The 23,637-nt window shown below is 45.3% G+C and overlaps 1 protein-coding gene across 2 annotated transcripts in view; it reads left to right on the top strand.

The window, feature by feature from the left end:
* Positions 1-23,637, top strand: part of SLC44A1 (solute carrier family 44 member 1) — a 294,253-nt gene that overhangs the window by 110,012 nt on the left and 160,604 nt on the right. For both annotated transcript variants that reach the window (XM_082273818.1, XM_082273817.1), the window contains exon 4: positions 12,746-12,882. In XM_082273818.1, the coding sequence (XP_082129944.1) occupies positions 12,746-12,882 (137 nt within the window). The remainder of the gene's footprint in view (positions 1-12,745; positions 12,883-23,637) is intronic.

Raw genomic sequence — 23,637 nt, 5'->3', positions numbered from 1 at the left:
TTTTTCGGGACTGCGACATTGCGGCGGACAGATCGGACCCTTGACTGACATTTTTGACACTTTTGGGGTACAAGTGACATTTCTACAGTAATCAGTGCTATAAATATGCACTGTTACTGTAAAAATGACACTGGCAGGAAAGGGGTTAATTTTATTGGAGAGGGAGGGGTTAATGTATGCCTGTTGCTTACTAACGTGTGTGGGGGGAGGTGACTGAGTGACACAGGGACAGATCACATGTTCAGCTATGCTGAACACTGCAATCTGTCACTGTTTGTCACATAGGAGATCCGCCCGCTCTGTTTACACAAGCGGGCGGATCTCCAAACTCGATTCTCCGACGATCGGGGAAGAGCGGCGGCAATCGCCGCCGCCGCTCCTCCCCTGGCCCAACTCCCGCTGTGACTGAAAACAGCAGGAGCGCCACCTACAGGGGGAGGAGTCCAGCGACGTAGGTCTATGTCGCTGGACGGAATCAAGCCACTTTGCCGCAGTACAGTCCCAGTGACTGGTCGGCAAATGGTTAAAATAAGCTTTGACAGAAAAACTGGAAGCTGATTGGTTTCTATGGAGAGCTGCACCAGATTTTACACTCTCCAGTTTAAGTTGATCAACCTCCATGTCTATTAACCACTTGCCCACTGGGCACTTTTACCCCCTTCCTAACTATTTTTCAGCTTTTTTTTTTTCACACAAATAGAGCTTTCCTTTTGTAGTATTTAATCACCACTGTTTTTTTTTTTTTTTTTTGCGCTATAAATGGAAAAAAAAAAGAACTAAACTTTTGTAAAAGAATGCATTTTCTTTGTTTCGTTTATAACATTTTGTAAATTTTATTCATAAATTTTAGCCAAAATTTATACTGCTGCGTATCTTTGTTAAAAATAACCAAAATCAGTGTATATTATTTGGTCTTTGTGAAGGTTATAGAGTTCACAAGCTATGGTGCCAATCACTGAAAATTGATCACACCTGACTGACCTGTACTGACGGCCTATCTCATTTCTTGAGACACTAACAAGCCAAGACAGTACAAATACCTCCCAAATGACCCCTTTTTGGAAAATAGACATTCCAAGATATTTAGTAAGAGGCATGTTCATCGACGGACACAGCACTCCATAAATCATAACTGGTGGGTTATATTGCCTCCTCCAGGAGTAGGACTAGACAGAGCAAAGAACAATCCCCCCCCCCCCCCCGCTCTAGGTAATCCCTTTTTATCTGTCTAGTCAGGAGTAAGGACCTAGGCTCCCGGCTGGGATCTCTGGTCCTAGTCATTTTCTCCTTCCTTACATTTTTCTCTCTGGAGATCTACAATTAACTGCCAGGCTGGGCGATGGACTGGATAATCTAGATCCAGTGGTCCCCCAGCCAGAGAGCATGTGCAGACCGCAGCTACGCACCAGGTCGGTCGCGATATAGCCTCACAGACAGATTTAAACGTCTCGCGGGGTCGCATACGACCGGGCTTGGATCTGAGTCGCAGTGGTCCCTTGACCAACAGCTCCCCTACTTCGGTGACAAGGAGTTCTGTCTAGAGCGTTACCCACACCATGGAAGGGTAAGTACAGTCCCCCCCTCTCCCCTTTTTGGTGGTTTTCTGTGGGGTGGATTTTGGTAACCTCCAGGAATGGTCGGGCCTGCCTGCAGGTTTCCTCCTCCATCCCTTAATTCTTCACTGACCTTGGCTTCCCCCACTCCCTTTCCCCTCTGTCTGGACCTAGAGTCTGATGGGAATCCCAGGGCAGAATTCTGTAAGGGTCCTGGGATAGTTTGTGTCCCGCCCTGGTAGTCTGGAGAGGTCCCAGTGTAGGAGACCCCTAGGTGCATGCCCTGCTGTTTGCAGTGTGGGTATAGTGCAGGGGGGTCCCAGTGCAGAGACCGGTGCAGAGTGCACAGCAGAGTCCCCCCCCTAAGCGTGTGTCCTACCTTCGGGGGGTCCCCATGCAGAGGGTGCAGAAAAGATCCTGGCAGCATGCTTCAGTGTTTGTAGCTGCAGGGGGTCATTTCCCTTAGTCTGGCTGGTCTCCAGTTGGCGGCCATGTTTGTGTAGCCAGATGATTTCACAGGTGCCATTTTCCCTTAGTCTGGCTGGTCTCTGGTTGGCGGCCATGTTTGTGTAGCCGGATGATGTCATGGGGGCCATTTTCCCTTAGTCTGGGAGATGCTGGAGACAACTGAAGCCTCATGGGGATGCCAAAGCTCCTCCTCTTCCTCCTTAGTTTCCTCTTCCTGTGCCTGGGCCATATGAACAGGGATAGCGTCCATGATGCTGGGTTCGAATTCTTGACGCTTCTGCGGTTGGTAGGGTGAGTCTTTGGGGGGGTCCCTGTTATCTTTCACGCTCTCTGCTGATAGGTACCCTGAGCCTTGAGGGGATCCTTTAGTGGTGCCAAAAGATTGTTTTTGTACTGCAAGGTCTTCCTTTCCTTTATGAAGCTTTAGGGTCACATCTCCCCCCACTGACCCCCTTATGTAGGTGGCAGGTCCCTCGGAACCCCAGCTTCCCACGGCTGCACTGACGGCATTCGTGCAATCCTTAGTGTCCCGGGTGGAAGTGGTGTGTGGGCAAAGACCCAGGAGGAAGCATCCCTCGCCTTCGCCTGCTCAGGCTGTCTCATCTGATTCCGAGCCTGATGCCGCCGTGGGGGACTTGATATCACACCCCTTATCCATCTGATAGTGAGAATGCACACTTATCACTGCAGTCCGTGAGACTTTAAAAATGGAGGATGCGGCTGATGTAGCCACGGACGTGACAGTGTCGTTTTTGGTACGCACAAGTCTCATCGTACTCCAAAGGTGTTTCCTTATGTGCCTTATTTTGACAGGTTTTCCTATAAGGAATGCGAACAATCAAAATTACCCTTTGGGGTCCCTAAACGTTTTGCTGTATGTTACCCTTTTAGGGAGTCCCTTTTTAAAAATGTGAGCTAGTCCACCAGTGGTGGACCCTTCTGTTTCCAGGTTGAATAAAGCAACCATGATCCCAGTAGAGGAATCACCTTCCTGTTAAGGACCCGTCTGACAAGAAAGCGGAGGCTGTGGCATGCAGCATGTTTACTTTGGCTGATTCCACATTGTGGCCAGTCTTTGCCTCAGCCCTGGTGCCTCAGACCCTAACTGAATGGGCCAAGCTTTGGCGCCAAGGCCTAGGGGGGGGCGAGCAGGTCCCTGCTGCTTATGTTGATTTAGCAGGCCAGTTGGTCCATGGGCTGCAGTTTATTTGTGATGCAGCTTTGGATACAGCTCCTGTGCTTTCCAAACTTTTGTTTCACCAGTGGTGATTAGGCGCGTGCTGTGGCTTAAGAAGTGGTCCGCAGACCAAGCCGCTAAGAAAGCTCTCATTGATCTGGCCCAGAGGACGACTTTGGTGAGCATCGAGGAGATCCATGAAATGTTTATTTTGGGGGTACCCAGAAAGCGGGACAGAGCTTGTCTTTTTATTTTTTTTGAGTCTCCTTGTGCGGATTTTATTCCTGCAAAGGTTCAGGTGATGTCTGAACTAGAGATCGACCAATTATCGGCAAAGCCGATATATCGAAGGCCGATATGCACTAAGGTGGCCGATATTACCGATATTTCAGAAAGTGTTTGTACCGGAGTGATGCCTGCAGCTAGAGGCATCACACCGATACTGGCGTCCAAAGCCGACGGTCGACTGTCTTGTAATGACAACCGATGCGGCTGAGAAGCCGCTCAGCTGTCATTACAAGGAGTGGGAGGGGACGCCCCCCTCCGGCCACCTTCCGCGGCTCGCCCGGGTCTCCCATCCCACCGGGCAACCAGCCTGCACGGCCGCCAAAGACCTGATCAAAGCCGCATTCGGGTCTCCATGCAAAAACCCAGAAGTGATGTCATGACATCACTTCCAAGTACTGGCGGCAGATTTAAAAAAGGTACAGCATTCAAAACAGCCAAACTTGGGGTTTTAAATGCTTTTAAGTGCAGAGAAGGGGTTTGGGGTCTTTTAGACCCCCAGATCCCGCCACAAGAGTACCTGTTAAATAAAAAAAAAAAAATGTTTTAAATGTACGAAAATATTGGCCTATACCAGGGGTCTGCAACCTTTAAGACAAAAAGAGCCACTTGGACCCGTTTCCGAAGGGAAAAAAAAAAACTGGGAGCCGCAAAACCATTGCGACATTTAAAACAAATATAACACTGCATTTATGCCCCCTTTCAATGTAGTGACCAGCGTACATGCCCCTTTCAATGTAGTGACCAGCGTACATGCCCCTTTCAATGTAGTGACCAGCGTACGTGCCCCTTTCAAAGCAGTGACCAGCGTACATGCCCCCTTCAATGTAATGACCAGCATACATGCCCCCTTTCAATGTAGTGACCAGCGTACATGCCCCTTACAATGTAGTAACCTGCGTACATGCCCCTTTTTTAATGCAGTGACCAACATACATGCCCCTTTCAATGGTAGTGACCAGCGTACATGCCCCTTTCAATGGTGGTGACCAGCGTACATGCCCCTTTCAATGGTGGTGACCAGCGTACATGCCCCTTTCAATGGTAGTGACCAGCGTACATGCCCCTTTCAAAGCAGTGACCAGCGTACATGCCCTTTTCAATGGTGGTGACCAGCGTACATATCCCTTTCAAAGCAGTGACCAGCGTACATGCCCCTTTCAATGGTGGTGACCAGCGTACATGCCCCTTTCAAAGCAGTGACCAGCGTACATGCCCCTTTTCAATGCATAGACCAGCGTGCGTGGATGCCCCCTTCAAAGCATCACTTCACTTACCTGCCGTCACCGTGCCTGGCGTGCTGCTGACGGGAGTCGGGTCTCGGTCGGACGTCTTCTTCTTCTTCCTCGACCTGCATTCGCGCCGCTGCCCTCCTCTCTGACGGCGGGTGGGAAGGTGACGTCGGGACAGTGCGTGACTAATGCACGCACCGCCCCCCACGCGACGTCACCGGGGATGTCCTCTATGATTGGTCCAGCCTGGACCAATCACAACCAGGACAGCGCCACAGTGGGGGAGTGTCGGGGCGCATTGCTATGCGCACCGATGACACGCAGAAGGCCGCCAATCGGCGGCTCTGTATGACGCACAGTGCGCCTCCTCCCCTCATCTGCCCCGGAGCCGCAGCAAAGGTTTAAAAGAGCCGCATGCGGTTCCAGAGCCGCGGGTTGCCGACCAATGGCCTATACCAATACGCGATGACGAAAACATCGGTATCGGCAATGAAAAAATTATCCCTAATTCGATCCCTAGTCTGAACTACCGAAGGTCCCCCCTATCCCTGTCCAGGGAATTGTTTTTACCTAGGTCTGTTTCTATTTCTTTTGTTTTGTTTTTTTTTTTTTTTTGGTTAAACGATTTTATTTATCCAGTGAAAAAACAAAACAATAATAAAAAACAGTATACAGCTTTCAATGTATATACAATTTTCATGTTCAGTGTTAACAAGTTTATAAAGGTAGGTCTGTTTCTATTTCTGACCAGGGGGGTCCTTCCTCTGCACAAACATCAGGGACCACAGGCCGTGATTCACTGGCTGCTGTCACACAAATAGTTCTCTCTCCCATTTTGCATACCGATCTGAGTCTGGTGGTATCCACCTTCAAGACAGTTTTGTTTGCACAGCTTTACATGCAGCTCCTTTAGCAGGTTCAGCTCCACAGGAGGATACAGAAGTTCATGATGAGGTCACGTGGTTCTCTGACAGACGCCGCAGGCATCTAAGGGCCATGGGAAGGCCAGTATCCTCGGCTAAGGCTAATTCCGCAGTTCCTGTGAGGAATGAAAAGCAAGGATAAATGATAGAAAGGAGTGACCAGCGCTACGGACTGTAATATATGGTGGGAGGGTGAAAAACAAAACAAAAAAGGTGTAAGCTGCCCCAATCAAAGCTTAGGTGAAGGTGAAGAGTGATAAATTAAAATGTGACGATTGGTATTGGCGCTACCTTTAGAAATTATAAAATCTTATAAAATACCCCAAATGGCGTGAATGGGGATATGAGGTATAATGACCCACAAATGGTGAGATGTGCCAAAGTAATATAAGTGAGAGTCTAAAAAATACAAGGTGTTTATTCACATAAATCAAATTATAAATCAATACCAAAAGTGAAATAAACAAATGCCGTGAGTATAGTCAACCCACTACCACAAGGTGTGTGAAACAGGTTACTGATAAATAAAATAAATAAATAAACGTGCCACACAGAGTGTGATTAGATGCCGAAAGGATGTTAGTATGTAAAGTCCACCAGTGGCCACTGGGTGGCGTTTTTGCTGATACTACCTGTATGGTTATATGTAGGGGGTTCCTCTTCGTTGCTGGGAGCAATCGTGAGCCGGTGGCGGGTGGCCTAGATGCTCTCATAGGAAGAAGAAAGCCCCATGGTGAATAAATGAATCATACAGATAAAAACAAAGGCGTAGATAACTCACTCGTTAGATGATCGAGATCAGAAACAGTGCGCGCCGGGATGCTTCCGCGTTCCACGGCCGACAACCGGAAGTGACGTTTGACGTCGGAGACTCCGCCCTACGCGTTTCGTCACAATGACGTCAACTGGAGCGGCGTCAACTAAGGGTTCTCCCGGACTTCTTATAGCCGCCCGTATCCAAGCAACGGAGGGGACGGGACAACACCGCCATCTTGCTACTCCCTCTCCGGAAGCCATGTTGCTCTTCCAATAGCTTCTTTCTATGGATGTGCAAGGGAACGGCCATATTTCATCATGTCTGATCAATCTATTATAACCGAGTGTGTTACGAGCCTTAGACAATCCAAAACATTCCTTTATTAATAACGTTAAAAAAGTCTCGTAATGAAAAAATGCAGATTAAAAACTGCTGAATATAAAAATTTAATAAAAACGGACATATGGATATATTGTGAAGCCGGATACCTGGATAAAAAAGGGGGAGTATATCCGGGATTTCACACATAAAAAGAATACGGACAGTGAAAAACATAAAAAATATTAAATGTGTGTACAATGATTTAAACTGTGCAAAACAGAATTCTATACGTATAAGTGCACATTTAAAATAACGCACATTTAAAAAATTTGTGCAGATGTCAAAAAAAAACAAAAGGATTACCCTCAATGTGCAACATTAAAGGAGGGGATAGCCAATGTAAATGTGGGCAATGTGGCTTCATAGTTGAACAGTGTCTGTTAACTCGGGCAATAAATATGTGCAAACAGTGACAGTCATCAGATACTAGATTACGGGTGAGAATAAATTATTTAAGAAGCAAAATATGTGTGGATGTGCATTGTGCCTGTGGACATGATGTTGGATGAGAAGGCAAATTGCACAGAGAGAAAAAAATTAAAACAATATAAATATCCAGATTGATATCTGAAAGTGAAAAAAATGTAGGGAAGAGGTGGTTGTGCAAAAACTAAGGACACAGAGATGTAGGATGATAAGGTTGAGTGTTAAACATATTAAAAAAATACTTTTTGCGTATTCTGTGGTGTTGAGTAGGAGGGTTAAAATGTCCAGGGTGAAATTGGTCGTGTAGAACCCAGTGAAAAATTCTATTTGAAAATTTAATTAAAACAAGATATTTAAATATGTAAAAAATGTGTCAAAAAATCAATTAGTGGAGGATGATATGGATCTGATGGATGGTAAAAAACCAAATTAGATGTACAATGAGGAGGATGGGACGCACAGATACACTTTGTTGTTGTACCAATATTTGGAGGATCATGAGGATGCTGGATGAGAAGGATGGGGGATGCATACATATGTGTTAAAAATATAAAAAAAGTCAAAGACATAGTTCAAAATGTAATTAAAAATGTCATTAATAATGTCCAAAAAAGGGTAGGGGCTCCCATAGGCTAAGAGAGAACAAACCTACACCAAAAAACACATTGGGTTAAAAGGGATATGCACAGAGGCTATTCCACAAGGATCTTCCAATCAACCTTGTGGCTGTAAACGTCTCTTGGGGGCTTCCTCTCAGAGAAGACCAGTTGTCCCAAGGGCTGATCTACCATCCTGCTTTACAGTCACTGATTTTAATGGCTTAGCTATTGAAAGCCATGTACTGAGGAATAGAGGTCTGTCTGGATTAGGGATCCCTACTAGGGAAGTAATGAAGGCAAGGAAGTAGTCTTCCAGCAAGATATACAATTATACGTGGAAAGCGTACACTTCTTTGATTGGTGCTCATTCTCGATCCTTTTCTGTGGCTTGGATCTTAACCTTTCTTCAACAGGGCGTTCATCAGAAGTTGGCCGTGAGTACCATCAAGGGCCAGGTCTCTGTCTTGGCAATCTTGTTTCAGTGAGCCCTAGCCACACACTCTTTAGTTTGTATTTTTGTGTAGGGGGTTCGACATTTGGCTCCACGTGTACGTTCCCTTTTGCCGCCATGGGATTTAAATTTATTGTTTTTCGGTTCTCCAGAAACATACATTTGAGAATGTTCGGGAGATTCCCTTGCCTACATTATCCCAGAAAGTGACATTCTTGGTGGCTATTACCTCGGCCCGCAGAATATCAGAATTGGAGGCATTATCCTGTCGCAGTCTCTATTTAGTGGCCTGTAGGGATAAAGTGGTTCTTCATCCCTGTCAATCATTCCTGCCCAAAGTTGTCTCTGACTTCCATTTGAATGAAGACATTGTGTTGCCTTCCTTGTGTCCCAAGCCGGCTCATCCCAAGGAATTTGCTTTGCAAACCTTGGATGTGGTTTGTGCGATTCGGGTGTATCTGGCAGCTACTGAGTCCTTTCGGAGGTTAGATTCGCTTTTTGTGGTTATGGACGGACCAAGAAAAGGGCTGGCCGCTTCTTTGGCTACCATCTCTAGATGGCTCAGACAGATGGTGACTCAGGCCTGTTCCATTAAAGGACAGGTTCCAGCTTTCCCTATCATGGCGCATTCTATTCTGAGTGCTTCTTGGGCCTTCTATCATCAGGCTTCAATATCGCACGTTTGCAAGGCGGCCACTTGGTGCATACTTTCACAAAATTCTAGAAGGTAGATACTTTGGCATGAGCGGATGCTTCTTTTGGCCGCAAAGTTTTGCAGGCTGCTGTTTAAGAGGGGCTGTTCCCTCTTGAGAGGTGTTTTTTCTTTGAACCTTTTTCAGATGGGGCTCCTGTGTCCTGGTTAAGGGCTCTTTATGTTTAGCCTTGGGTTTTTTCCCCACTCTTCATTCTCCTTTTGGCACTGCTTTTGGACTTCCCACTAGTTATGATTTATGGAGTGCTGTGTCCATCGATTAATGAAAGAGAAAATGGGATTTTTGTACTTACTGTAAAATCTATTTCTCTGAGTTCACCGACAGACACAACAACCACCCCTCTATGGAGTTCTGATACTTCTAATACTGCTTGCTACTAAACTGATTACCTATAGCAGAGAGGGGAGTTATATGCCAGCTGAGGATGGTCCAAGGGCGTAGCCAGGTATTTTTTGTTCTGCCTAGTCCTACTCCCGGGGGAGGCAATGTAACCCACGAGTTAGGATTTATGGAGCGCAGTGTCCATCGAACTGGAGAAATGGATTTTACGGTAAGTTCAAAATTTCCATTTTTTTTTCCCCCACAAAATTGTCATATTAAGTTATTTCTCTCACCTGGCATATGCATACTTGCAACTGCACCCCAAAACATGTTCTGCTACTCCTCTTGAGTATGGTGAATACCGCATGTGTGTGACTTCTTCACAGCCTGGCCACATACAGAGGCCCAACATGCAGGGTTTGAAGGACCTGGAGCACCAGGAAAATGGAAGGCAAAACACCCCAACACATAATCTAGGAGGCATTATGAGTCTTTTGAACTTGTCATTTTTTTTTTCCACAAGTTTTTGGAAAATGTGGAAAGAAAATGAAACACATTTTTTTTTTTTTTACACAAAGTTGTCAATTTATAAGATATTTCTAACACATAGCATGTACATAGCAAAAATTACATCCCAAAATACCTTCTGCTGCTCCTCCTGAGTATGGTGATATCACATATGTGAGACTTTTATACAGCCTGGCCACATACAGAGGTCCAACATGCAGGGAGCACCGTCAGGTGTTCTAGGGACATAAATTACACATCTAATTTCCTGAATACCTATTGCACTTTTGTGAGGCACTGTAGTGGCATGGATGAGCACTGATGTGGCATTACACATCTGATTTCCTGAATACCTATTATACTTTTGAGTGGCACTGATGTGACCTGGATGTGGCACAAATGAGCACTGATGTGGCATGGATGAGGCACGGATGAGCACTGATGTGGCATGGATGAGCACTGTTTTGGCATGGATGAGGCACAGGTGTGGCATGGGTGAGGCACGGATGAACACTGATGTGGCATGGATGAGGTATGGATGGGCCTGTATGGGGCACGAATTGGCACTTATGATGCATGAATGGGCACAGATCAGCGATGTGGGCACTCTAGATCCAGCCCACTCGCGCTGCTGCACGGGCTCCCTCCTCTCCACACACTCTGTACCGATCTGTGTGTGCAGAGGGCTGAACCGGATATGCGCCGGTTTGTTGACAAGTGATTGCTCGGTCATTGGATGGAGCGATCACGTGGTAAATGGCCTCTGTCTTTGGCCCTTTACCCTGATGTGGACACTTTAGGGTGAGTGCCCCAGGGGGCGCGCGGAAAGCACAAGTTTGGGAGGATGTCATATTACGCCCTCCCAGAACTAGCCGGCCGCGCTGTAGCCGTCATTCGGCTATGGCCCAGTTGGCAAGTGGTTAAGGAGGAACCTACTACATAGTTCTTTCTCCGTCTGTCTCGCACAAACTCACAGGCTCCCCCGCCTGGAGCAGGAAGTAAGGGAGAGCGGGGTCATAGTGGCGGTAGCTGCGAGAGAAGAGACCGGAGTGATATAACCTGGAGGGACTTGAGGAGTGAGGAGCTTCTGTTTACATGCCGATATGCTTGTGCCTTAAAGGAAATGTGAGTGCATTTTAACTGTACTGTTTGTCCCTTAATAAAGCGATATTGCCCAAAGCCTTTGCAGTCATTCTGCACATGCTCAGTTTGGTGTTTATTGCTAGAGTTTTTCTATTTTCTTGGAAGGGTGCATGTGGTCAGCACAGGGCCAATTAGCACTGCCCAGACTGCGGGTCACGAATCTCATAGGACAGTCAAAGTAGAATGAAAACCCCTTCAGAAAGATTTAACCAGACACTGATAGAAGTCAGAAGACTACTACAGGGCATCCGGAAAGTATTCACAGCGCTTCACTTTTTCCACATTTTGTAATGTTACAGAATATTTCCAAAATTGGTTAAATTCATTATTTTCCTACAAACAATACCCCAAAATGGCGAAGTGAAAGAAATTTGTTTGAAATCTTTGAAAGTTTAATAAAAATAAAAAACTAAAAAGATCTTATGTACATAAGTATTCACTGCCTTTGTCATGACACTCAAAATTGAACTCAGGTGCATCCTGTTTCTACTGATCATCCTTGAGATGTTTCTACAACTTGATTGGAGTCCACCTGTGGTAAATTCAGTTGATTGGATATGATTTGGAAAGGCACACACCTGTCTATATAAGGTCCCACAGTTAACAGTACATGTCACACAAACCAAACCAAACCATGAAGTCCAAGGAATTGTCTGAAGACCTCTGAGACAGAATTGTATCGGGGCACAGATCTGGGGAAGGGCATAAAAAACTGTCTAATGTAACAAAGATTGAACTCTGGCCTGAATGTCAAGCGTCTTGTCTGGAGGAAACCAGGCACCGTTCATCACCTGGCCAATACCATCCATACTGTGAAGCATGGTGGTGCCAGCATCATGCTGTGGGGATGTTTTTCATCCACAGGAACTGGGAGACTAGTCCGAATCAAGGGAAAGATGAATAAAGCAATGCACAGAGACATCCTTGATGAAAACCTGCTCCAAAGCGCTCTGGACATCAGACTGGGGCAAAGGTTCATCTCCCAACAGGACCACAACCCTAAGCACACATCCAAGATAACAAAGGAGTGGACAACTCTGTAAATGTCCTTGATTGGCCCAGCCAGAGCCCAGACTTGAACCCAATTGAACATCTCTGGAGAGATCTGAAAATGGCTGTGCACCGACGCTCCCCATCCAACCTGATGGAGCTTGAGAGGTCTTGCAAAGAATGGGATAAACTGCCCAAAAATAGGTGCGCCAAGCTTGTATCATCATACTCAAATAGACTTGAGGCTGCAATTGGTGCCAAAGGTGCTTCAACAAAGTATTGAGCAAAGGCTGTGTACATGGGATTTTTTATTATTTTTAATAAATTTGCAAAGATTTCAAACAAACTTCTTTCACGTTTTTATTATGGAATACTGTATTGTTTGTAGAATTTTTAGGAAAATAATGAATTTAATCCATTTTGGAATCAAGGTGTAACATAACGTGGAAAAAGGGAAGTGCTGTGAATACTTTCCAGATGCACTGTATATACTGCTGATGAGAAAAGGTATTTAGCAGTTTATATTTACGAAAACAATTGCATTTCCAAGTTCTGTGTACTGTGGGAGATGAGATATCATGAATGCAGGGTCCTGGGTGTAGTAATATTTAACCCCAGATTCCAGGTTATCTTCAGCATATACCAGATTTTGCACTCTCCAGTTTTAGTAAATCAACCCTTTTGTGTTCTGTGTACTTTAATGGCTTTGCTGCCTTTGTTGTGATTAGACTATTGTATTCTAAACTAAAAAAAAAAAAGTATTACTATTAGCTAGGCACCCAAGATAATGTACTTAATTTTATTATTTATTACATTTAGGTATGTATTCTTTCTGGATCCTTGTAAGCTGGACTTAATAAACCGAAAAATAAAATCTAAAGCATTGTGTGTTTCCCAGTGTCCGCAAGAGGAGCTTAAAACATTGTCTGATGTTCAAAAATTTGCTGAAAATAATGGTAAGTGCTCTAAACCATCTGATTTTATTGGAACCAGTAAGGTAATGAGAAAAAAAATCTTTATGAATACAGCTTAAGGTCTTCAATACTTTGGGTAAAGTATGAATTTAGGGCTTCATCAAACTTTTTCAGTTTTAAGATAGACAAGAGCAGTGTTTCTCAACCTTTTTTCAGTTGAGGCACCCTTTAAAATTATGGCCAATCTAGAGGCACCCCATTCTAAATGTAAAAAACTATTGTAATAGTTTTACTTAATGCAGCAACATTCACACACGTAGGACACCACACTTTCGAGGTGATTTTTTCTTCCAAAGCAAATAAACTTTTGAACAATGGTACTGAATAGCATTCCAATGTTTCTCCTCTCCCTCAGTTTTTCTCCATCACTCAGCTAAGGTGACCCCAGCACTGATGGAGAGGGGTCAAACAAGGAAGCTGTGCAGTCAACCGCTGTCCTCAGTATTAACTGATGTCATTGGTTGTTAAGATGCCAGCGGCTAGAAGGTCTTAATGGTTCACAATAAAAAATCTTTGACTTTGTGTAACTAAAAGGCAGGCTTGTTTTCCTGGCTGGCTTGTATACAATTTTTGGGCAATTTTTAGGCATTTTGCCAAGGCACACCTGAAGATATCTCAAGGCTCCCCAGGGTTCCTGGGCACTATGGTTGAAAAATGCTGGACTAGAGAGTTCTTCATTCTTTCTTTTTATGCTTTTTGTTCTTTTTTTTTTTATACTTTTCTTTCCTCCTACTTCTTCTTCTTCCTTCTGCTTTCAGAACTATCAGTACAAGTCCTTTTGAAAAATTCCCTCTGTATTCCTGATCTATTCAAAGCTGAAATAGAAACAAATACTTTTAGATTCACTTTAAATACAAAAACCAGAGATTTTTAAACTTTTGATAAAAGTACTTGGGCTGACCATACATGCCTAGATCTCCACATGCAATGTTTTCATTTCAAGTATCGCCAGTGAAGGTCATATACAGTAGCAAATATTGCTACATAATGACTTTTCCAACTACTTGTAACATCTTTTGGAAGTAGTTTTACAATTGGGGTCTTTTCTCCATAGCATCATCAACCATAATAGCAAATATTGAATGCCACATAGACTGATCCATACCTGTCATTTAAATAAAAGAAAAGTTAATGGCAGTGGTGTAGTAATGCACTCATAGTGAGTTAGCTTTCTCCCTGCCAGTTATTTTTAGTGAGATATTTGCTCATTTATGGCCAACCAATAGTCACTCTCTTTTCTGTACTGTAACAATCTTCTCGTATTTTTTTCTCTTGGCAATTTCATTAGCTTGTATCTAAAGCACCAAAACATGTAAGGAACAGCTCCATGGACACATAAAACACTGCAAGGACTCTTTTATGACCCACTGAGAATGGAGATGAATACATCAATTTCTTTTATTACTGCTGTAGATGTTAATCCTGATGGAGAAATGCAAAAGAATAACAGTCAGGGGAACATTTGACCTCTGGAGCAATTCTGATGCATAGGAGTATAAAAGTCTTGCTCCATTTCACGTTATTTAAAAAATAAAAAGCAGCATGAGTGGTATTTAGGAATTAGCATTTTATTGCATTTGACAAATAAAACCCTATGTAAAGTATAAAGAATAAATAATTAACTTAAAAAATAAACGCTGTAAAGGACTACAAAACTTTGACCTACAATATGTTCAACATTATGCAGCTTAAAGCGGTAGTAAAGCGCTGGTGTTTTTTATTTTTTTGCAACCTGCAAGCCAATGTCATCGCATACTAGCATATTTATGTAAAACTTACCTTAGAATGAAGCCTTCCAGCCAAGCGTTGTTACTGCTGAAGGCGCTTCAACCTTCACCCAGTCTTCCTGTGTGAGTGACCAGAACCATGATGAGGTCACTATCACGCATGTACGTGGGAGCCACCGTTTACAGCAGAGGACTCTGAAGGAATGGCCCAGGTTGCCGTACCTTCAGAGAGCCCATGCCTGGTTGGTGATGTCACCGGCTGCATCTACAGTAAATATGTGCTAAATGTGTACCGTTTAGGAGATATTTACTGTAGATGCAGCCGATGACATCATCAGCGCATGCGCTCTGAAGGTACGGCCACCCAGGGTCCTTATAGGCTTACCTATAGGTACAAATTATGCATGGGAGTTTACTCCCACTTTAAAGCAACTCCAGGCTCGCGCTCATTCCCCTCCTCTTCAATAGTCACTTAATAGTATTGTAAATCTATGAATTGTAGAAGTTGGGGGGGCAGCACTCAGGACCGGTTTGTTTAAATAGTTCTGTTAGTCATACAAATGGGAAAATATCACTTCAGTGGAGAGCAAAGGGATGACTTTTTCTGTGTGCAGAGGCTACTTTAATGCCCTGCCAAATGCTGGGGTGGATTCTGGATTAGGCTGCAATTCTTTAATGTAGTGTTGTCATCAAATAGGTCCAGGACTTGGCTGATAGGGACTTTGAAGGCTTGCTTTATTATTCTCATATACTGGATGTATTTCAGTGATGTATTTAATACAAATTTATACACTTTAAATGTACTTTACCAATGCTATAAAACATATTAGGATGAGTATTACACGAACACATTGGAGGTAAGAAAGCAGTGGTTCCCTTTTTTTCTTTTGTTTAAATTAAGATTTTGGATTTCCCTTCTGCCAATTGCCAGGCTTTAGCTTAATGCTTTAAGTCACTGATCCACAAGTATTCAGATTATCAAAAGTAATTTAATTTAAACTTCAGAAATCATAACTCAAAATTAACAGTACCATTAAGTCAACAGGGCACAGGCAACTCATTTTTTAAAAAAAGTTACCAATGGCAGTCTCCCAAGTTTCTCTTAGGATGGAGTTTGTTCTTTTAACGCTTTAATATTCTTAAAGCGGTTGTATACTCAGTAAAAAAAAAAAAAAACATGCAGGACAAAGGCATAATGAGCTAGTATACATTGCATACTAGCTCATTATGAAATACCGTATTTTCTGGCGAATAAGACGACTGGGCATATAAGACGACTACCCCCCCTTCCGAAGCAAGGCAACACCATTGAAAAACATCAGATTTCTCATAGATCTCCAAGGTACCCCAAGTACTGTAATACATGTAATATCTCCAAGGTACCCTAAGTATAAGTATTACCGGTAGATGTAATCTCAAGACGCTTGCTGTGCGGGAATCCTGTACCGGTATACCGTATGTACCATAGCTTCGGCTACATACAGTATACCGCGCTGAGCCAATCACAGCGAGCGATGTATTCTATTATTGAATGCAAAGCCTGCTCGGATTGGCAGAGTCAGAGAGGTGGGCTGATGTTACTCCGCCAATCCGAGCAGGCTTTGCATTCAATAATGGAATACATCGCTCTCCCTGATTGGTTCAGCGCAGTACACTGTATGTAGCCTACATTACATACGGTATACCGGTACAGGATTTCCACACAGCCAGCGTCTTGAGAGATTACATCTACCGGTAATACTTATACTTAGGTTACCTTGGAGATAATATACTCGGCGTATAAGACGACCCCCCATTTTTGGGGGATTTTTTTGAGGTTCAAAAGTAGTCTTATACGCCAGAAAATACAGTACCTTAAAACGAAGCCCGGACACGGTCGCCTGAACAACGCTAAGGGCGCTGTCATGTTGCCTCGGCGTCTCTTCCTGGTTTTGCGGCTCTGGCGCTGTGAGTGGCTGGAGCCGTGATGATGTCACTCCCGCACATGCGCGCAGGAGTTTCACTTTTCGGCAAGGAGCTCTGAAGGTCCGTCAGCATCTGCATGCAGGGCGAATATCTCCTAAACCGTGCAGGTTTAGGAGATATTAATTGTACCTACAGGTAAACCTTATTATAGGCTTGCCTGTAGGTAAAAGTCAAATAGCGGAGTATACTACTTTAAGCAGACAGCCATAACAGAAGAAACACGTTAAATAAAATTCGTTGTACGAGGGTTCTTCAAAAAGTTTCCACACGTTTTTTTTTAAGTAAGTTTTTCTATATACTGTGTATGTGTGTGTGTGTGTGTGTGTATATATGTATATATATATATATATATATATATATATATATATATATATATATATATATATATATATATATATATATACAGTATCTCACTAAAGTGAGTACACCCTCACATTTTTGCAAATATTTTATTATATCTTTTCATGTGACAACACTGAAGAAATGACACTTTGCTATATATGTAAAGTAGTGAGTGTACAGCTTGTATAACCATGCAAATTTGCTGTCCCCTCAAAATAACTCAACACACAGCCATTCATGTTTAAACTGCTGGCAATAATTGGGAGTACACCCCTAAGTTAAAATGTCCAATCGGGCCTAAAGTGTCAATATTTTGTGTGGCTACCATTATTTCCAAGCACTGCTATAACCCTCTAGGGCAGTGATGGCGAACCTTGGCACCCCAGATGTTTTGGAACTACATTTCCCATAATGCTCTCTGCAATGTAGCTGAGCATCATGGGAAATGTAGTTCCAAAACATCTTGGGTGCCAAGGTTTGCCATCACTGCTCTAGGGAATGGAGTTCACCACAGCTTCACAGGTTGCCACTGGAGTTCTCTTCCACTCCTCCATGTCATTGTCATGGAGCTGGTGGATGTTAAAGACTTTGCACTGCTCCACCTTCCGTTTTGAGGATGCCCCACAGATGCAACTGTTTGCGGGCTTTCTTGTGCATCACCTTTAAACGAGGCTTCCTTCTGGAACAACAGCCATGCAGACCAATTTGATGCAGTGTGCGGCGTATGGTCTGAGCACTGACAGGCTGACCCCCCCACCCCTTCAGCCTCTGAAGCAATACTGGCAGCACTTATGTCTATTTCCCAAATACAACCTCTCAGCATGACGTGCACTCAACTTTTTTGGTCGACCATGGCGAGGCCTGTTCGGAGTGGAACATGTCCTGTTAAACTGCTGTATGGTCTTGGCCACTGTTCTGCAGCTAAGTTTCAGGGTCTTGGCAATCTTCGTATAGCTTAGGCCATCTTTATGTAGAGCAATGAGTCTTTTTGTCAGATCCTCAGAGTTATTTGCCACGAGGTGCCATGTTGAGCTTCCAGTGACCAGGATGAGAGAGTGAGAGAGATGACGCCAAATTTAAACACACCCGCTCCCCATTCACACCTGAGACGTTGTAACACTAACGAGTCCCATGACACCGGGGAGGGAAAATGGCTAATTGGGCCCAATTTTGAAATTTTCACTTTGGGGTGTACTGACTTTTGTTGTACTGAGAGTGAAAGCGATAACACCAAATTTACCACACCTGAGACCTTGTAACAGTAATGAGTCACATGACACCGGGGAGGGAAAATGGCTGATTGTGCCCAATTTGGCCATTTTAACTTGGGCGTGTAGATCGCCAAGACCCTGGAACTGAGCTGCAGCACAGTGGCCAAGACCATACAGCGGTTTATCTCTACATCCAGAGGTTGCCTTTGGGAAATATGAGTGCTGCCAGCATTTCTGCAGAGGTTGAAGGGGTGGGGGGGTCAACCTGTCAGTGCTCAGACCATACGCCGCACACTGCATCAAATTGGTCTGCATGGCTGTCCCAAAAGGAAGCCTCTTCTAAAGATGATGCACAAGAAAGCCTGCAAACAGTTTGCTGAAGACAAGAAAACTAAGGACATGGATTACTGGAAACCTTGTCCTGTGGTCTGATGAGACCAAGATAAACTTAATTGGTTCAGATGGTGTCAAAGTGTGTTGCGGCAACCAGGTGAGGAGTTCAAAGACAAGTGTGTCTTGCCTGCAGTCAAGCATGGTGGTGGGAGAGTCCTGGTCTGGGGCTGTATGAGTGCTGACATCACTGGGGAGCTACAGTTCATTGAGGAAACCATGAATGCCAACATGTACTGTGACATACTGAAGCAGAGCATGATCCCCTCCCTTCAGAGACTGGGCCGCAGGGCAGTATTCCAACATAACGACCCCAAACGCACCTCCAAGACGACCACTGCCTTGCTAAAGAAGCTGAGGGTAAAGGTGATGGACTGGCCAAGCATGTCTCCAGACCTAAACCCTCTTGAGCATCTGTGGGGTATCCTCAAATGGAAGGTGGAGAGTGCAAGGTCTCTAACATCCACCAGCTTTGTGATGTCACCATGGTGGAGGGGAAGGGGACTCCAGTGACAACCTGTGAAGCTCTGGTGAAGTTCATGCCCAAGAGGGTAAAAGTAGTGCAGGAAAATAATGGGGGCCACACAACATATTGACACCTTGGGCCCTATCTGAACATTTTCACTTAGGGGTGTACTCACTTTTATTGCCAGCGGTTTAGACAATAATGGCTGTGTTGAGTTATTTTGTGGGGACAGCATGTTTACACTGTTATGCAAGCTGTACACTCACTACTTTACATTGTAGCAAAGTGTCATTTCTTCAGTGTTGTCACATGAAAAGATATAATAAAATATTTGCAAAAATGTGAGGGGTGTGCTCACTTTTGTGAGTGTGTGTATATGTGTGTATATATATATATATATATATATATTTCTCTATCGCTCATTGACAGACGTAGTCCTCGGTGATACAGCACCTTCGGGTTATGTTGCCTCCACAGGAGTAGGACTAGACAGGAAATAAAATGCTCTGGCCACACCCTAGGGGCAGTCCCAGAGGGTATATCCTCTCTCTCTCTGCCTCAGCAAATCAGTTTTTTTCTGTCTAGTCAGGAGTAAGGACCTAGATACCTTGCTGGGATCTTCGGTCCTGGCAGGATTTTTTTCTTAGAAAATAATTTTTTAAGACAGCTTTTTTTTCTCCAGTGTTCCTGTGAGATCTTCAAGCAAGAAAGCTGAACTGGGCGACGGGCTGGATGTTGAGATCCAGTGGTCACCCCAGTTCAGCCTACGAGCGCGTGCAGGCCATAGCTCCGCGCTGGGTCGGCCGCGACATAGTCCCACTGGACGGGGACTGACCCTGCGAGTTAAACGTCTCGCTGAAACGCCAAAGACCATGAGTCACGGCGCCCGTATTGGTCGACAGCCCTCCTACCTCGGTGGAGAGGGGTACTGTCAGGAGTTGGCGCCCGCCTGGTTCCGGTATGGTGAGTAGTATGTTCCCCCTTTCCCCTTGACGGGTCTTGTGGTGAACGCGGGCCCCTCTCTGTAATGGTAAGGATGGGTTCCCCTCTATCCTACAACATGTCACAGATCCCCCTAATTGAGTGTGATTTTTGTGTACAAGAAGCCAGGAGGCTTGGTTTGGGAGCTGACAATCTAATTGTAAAAATGTGTAAATGATTGTAGTCAGTGGCAGTACTAGAACTTTACTGTGATAGTATAAGGTATCCTACCTGTCAGTAGCCACAGGGCGATGTCTATACATGTATACTGCATTCCAGATCATTCCTCCAGCTAAGCAGCGGACCGCATACGGCCCGCTAGGGTCCGGTACCTCCGACCACGCTGACCACCATGAGGGTGAAGGGTTGTGAGGCCGAGATCCTTCTGCAGACATGCCGCTATTCTGTGCAGGCCGCCGCCATTGTCTGGTAGATCGCACGAGGCCGCCATTTTGGTGTAGCCTCGTGTCTCCAGCATGGGGGCGGCCATGTTTGAGGTGACTCAAACACCTCATGGAGCCAGGGGGAGGAGCCGGCAGGCGTGTTAAGGGGCGGAGCCGCCTCTTTTACCCAGAAAATAGGGCCAAAGACTTCCTGTCTGTAACAAGACAAGCACTGAGCAAGCTGATGAAAACTTCTGTGCATCAGGGATGAGCCTTGGGGTCTGTCTCTCTCTCTGTGGGGTCCAAAAAGGCAGGTAACACTGAGGGGCGCTGTTGCGACTGGGGGACACACAAAAAAAAAAAAAAAAAAAAAAAAGTTTTTTTTTTTTTTACTTTGTCATTTTTTGTCGCTGGCAAGTGTCTTGTATAATCATTGACCCTGCCGCATAGGTATCCCCACCTGATCCCCTCAAGGTGGCCGCAGGACCCTCCAGTACCCCACTTGTTTTTAATGCATTATCGGCAATTTTGGAGTCTTTGGTATCCCGGGTGGAGGTGGCCTGTCAGGGACGGGGGTCAAGTAGCGACCCCCGCCTACCCCTATTGTTTATCAGATACTTCAGATACGGATTCAGAACTGGTCAATGCAGTTGCAGGTCCCTCTTAGGGGGCTGTTGTCTCAGGTAATATCTCCTCAGCAGTGAGGAGCAGGTTTCTGCCTCCGCCATAGCACAAGAGTGGTGGATGCACTAGTTGTGTCCATCCGGGAAACCTTTAGTCTTGAGGTTACACCGGCAGAGGTAGCTGAGACTGAGATTCCTTTTTGGTACTTGTTAGCCTACCAAAAGGGCGAAGGATTTTCCTTTACCCAAATGGGGTCGTTTTGAAACGAACCCCTGCTATTTCCAAATGCATGGCTAGGTGCTATCCGTTTGAGGAATTCCTCTTTATAGGATAGACGGTACCACCTGCTGTCTTGCCACAGACTGTTAGGATAAAAAGACCTCGTAACTAACGAGGACCTTCCTTTTCTGCTCATATAGAGTTGTTCGTTCCGCGAGGGCGGGCGATAAGGCGAAACCCTCCAAAGCCCCTTTAGAGGGGTTTCAAAGGGCGCTGGTCGGGTAAACAAAGAGTCCGGCTCAGCCAAGCCTGAAGAATATAGCCTGATGCGCCCCTACCCATCTCTGGGGTGGGGGGGGGATGTCTTCACCGGTTTCTGGAGGACACAGGATCGAGTTTCGATCACTTCCACCGGTGCGATTCTGCCCTTCTAACATTGAACGGTTTCAGGGGTTCTATTCGAACCTATTCACAATGCCCAGGAAAGAGGGCAAGGTGCGTCCAAATCTGGACTTGGGAAGAAATAGAGTCCATCCGTACAGTGGTGGCCTCCCTGCATAAGAGATTTCCTGGCGTCCATAGACATATAGGATGCCTATCTTTATATCCCCATCATCGCAGGACATCAGCGTTTTTTCGCTTTCCCAAAGATCATCCCTGGTTCCCACCAGGAGACTGAACTATCTGGGCCTAAGGTTGGATACATCCTGGGCAAGAGAGTTTCTCCTTGCTGGGAAACTCCAGAAGGTTCAGTCAACGATTCGGATGTTGCTGTCCGTCAATTGGCTGGGACTGATGGTGGCCTTCTTAGAGGCAGTACCGTATACCCAGTCTCATACCCGAATTCTCCTGAAGGAGATTCTTTTTTATTGGAATCAGAATTCCGATTCCCTGGACAATCGGATCCGGTTGAGCGAGCGGACCAGGAAGTCTCCGATGCTCAACCAGGGGAAGTCATTTCTTCCGATAGTATCCAGATTACCAATAAGGGTATCGGAACTGAGAGCGATCAGATTTTGTCTGATTTACTGGATCGAGCAGCTCTAGAGCAGCCCGATTCGGATCCAATCGCATATGGCCTCTTCATCCAGAGGTTTTTTCCCTAGCTGTCCCTTCATTGGGACATCCCGGATGTGGATCTGTTGGCACCTTGGCCTAACAGTAAGGTGCGGAGGTTTGTAGCTCGCGCCACGATCCTCTAGCGGACGCAGCAGAAACGCTGATCGCCCCGTGGGGGCAGTATCAGCTACAGCATGCCTTCCATCCTCTCAAGTTGCTGCGGGAACTTCTTCGCAGGATAGAGGTGGAGGGAATTCCAGTTATTCTGGAAATTCTGGATTGACCTCGTCAAGCCTGGTACGCCGACTTGGCGAGGCTAGTCGCGGACGCTCCTTGGAGACTTCCTCTCAGGGAGGATTTGCGGTCTCAGGGACCGATCTTCCATCTTGCTTTACAGTCGCTGGCTTAATGGCCTGGCCATTGAGACCCAGGTACTGAAGGACAAGGGAGTGTCAGCTTCAGTTATTCCTACCTCCAGTTAAAGCAAGGAAAGCGACTTCCAGCACATGGAAGTCTTCTATTGCATGGTGTGAATCTATTGGATTTCCCCCACAGACCTATTCGGTGACCCGAATTTTGGTCTGTCTGCAACAAGGGGTTGAGAAGAAACTATCCTTGAGCACGATCAAGGGTCAGGTTTTCGGCATTAGCAATCTTCTTTCAAGAAACCTTTGGCTAATCATTCCTTGGTGCGGAATTTCATCCAGGGGGTGCGACATCTGGCTCCGCCAGTGCGCGCACCCTTACCGCCTGGTATCTTAATTTAGTGTGGTCGGTTCTTCAGAAACTTCTCTTTGAAGATATTAGGGAGATTCCCTTGCTTACATTCCCAGAAGGTGGCCTTCTTGGTGGCCATTACTTCTCTACGCAGGGTGTCAGAACTGGCCGCATTATCCTGTCGTTCCCCAGATCTGGTGGTTCATAGGGATAAGGTGGTTCTTCTTCCGAATCCATCCTTCCTTCCTAAAGTGGTTTTCGTAAGACGGACTCACTTTTTGTGATCACGGATAACCCTTGAAGGGGGTTGCCTGTGTCTGCCGCGACCATATCTACATGGATCAGTCAGACGGTGGTACAGGCTTATTCTATTAAGGGTCGGAATCCGCCGTTCCCTGTTAGGGCGCACTTCACTCGAGCGCTCAGTACTTCCTGGGCCTTTCGCCATCAGGCGTCAGTGGTCCAGGTATGTAAAGCGGCCACCTGGTCGTCGGTACATACCTTTACAAAATTTTATAAAATTGATGTGATGGCATCGGCGGATGCCTCATTTGGCCGCAAGGTTTTGCAGGCCGCAATTTGAGAGGAGATCGGTGGTCTACCTCGAGGGTTTTTTTCTGTTTGAAAATTTTTTTGTTGAGTCTCATCATTAA

This window comes from Pelophylax lessonae (assembly GCF_965119305.1).
Source record: "Pelophylax lessonae genome assembly, chromosome: 1".
Lineage (NCBI taxonomy): Eukaryota > Metazoa > Chordata > Amphibia > Anura > Ranidae > Pelophylax > Pelophylax lessonae.
The sequence above is the reverse complement of the archived record's forward strand: the minus strand, read 5'-3'. Positions and strand labels throughout refer to the sequence as shown.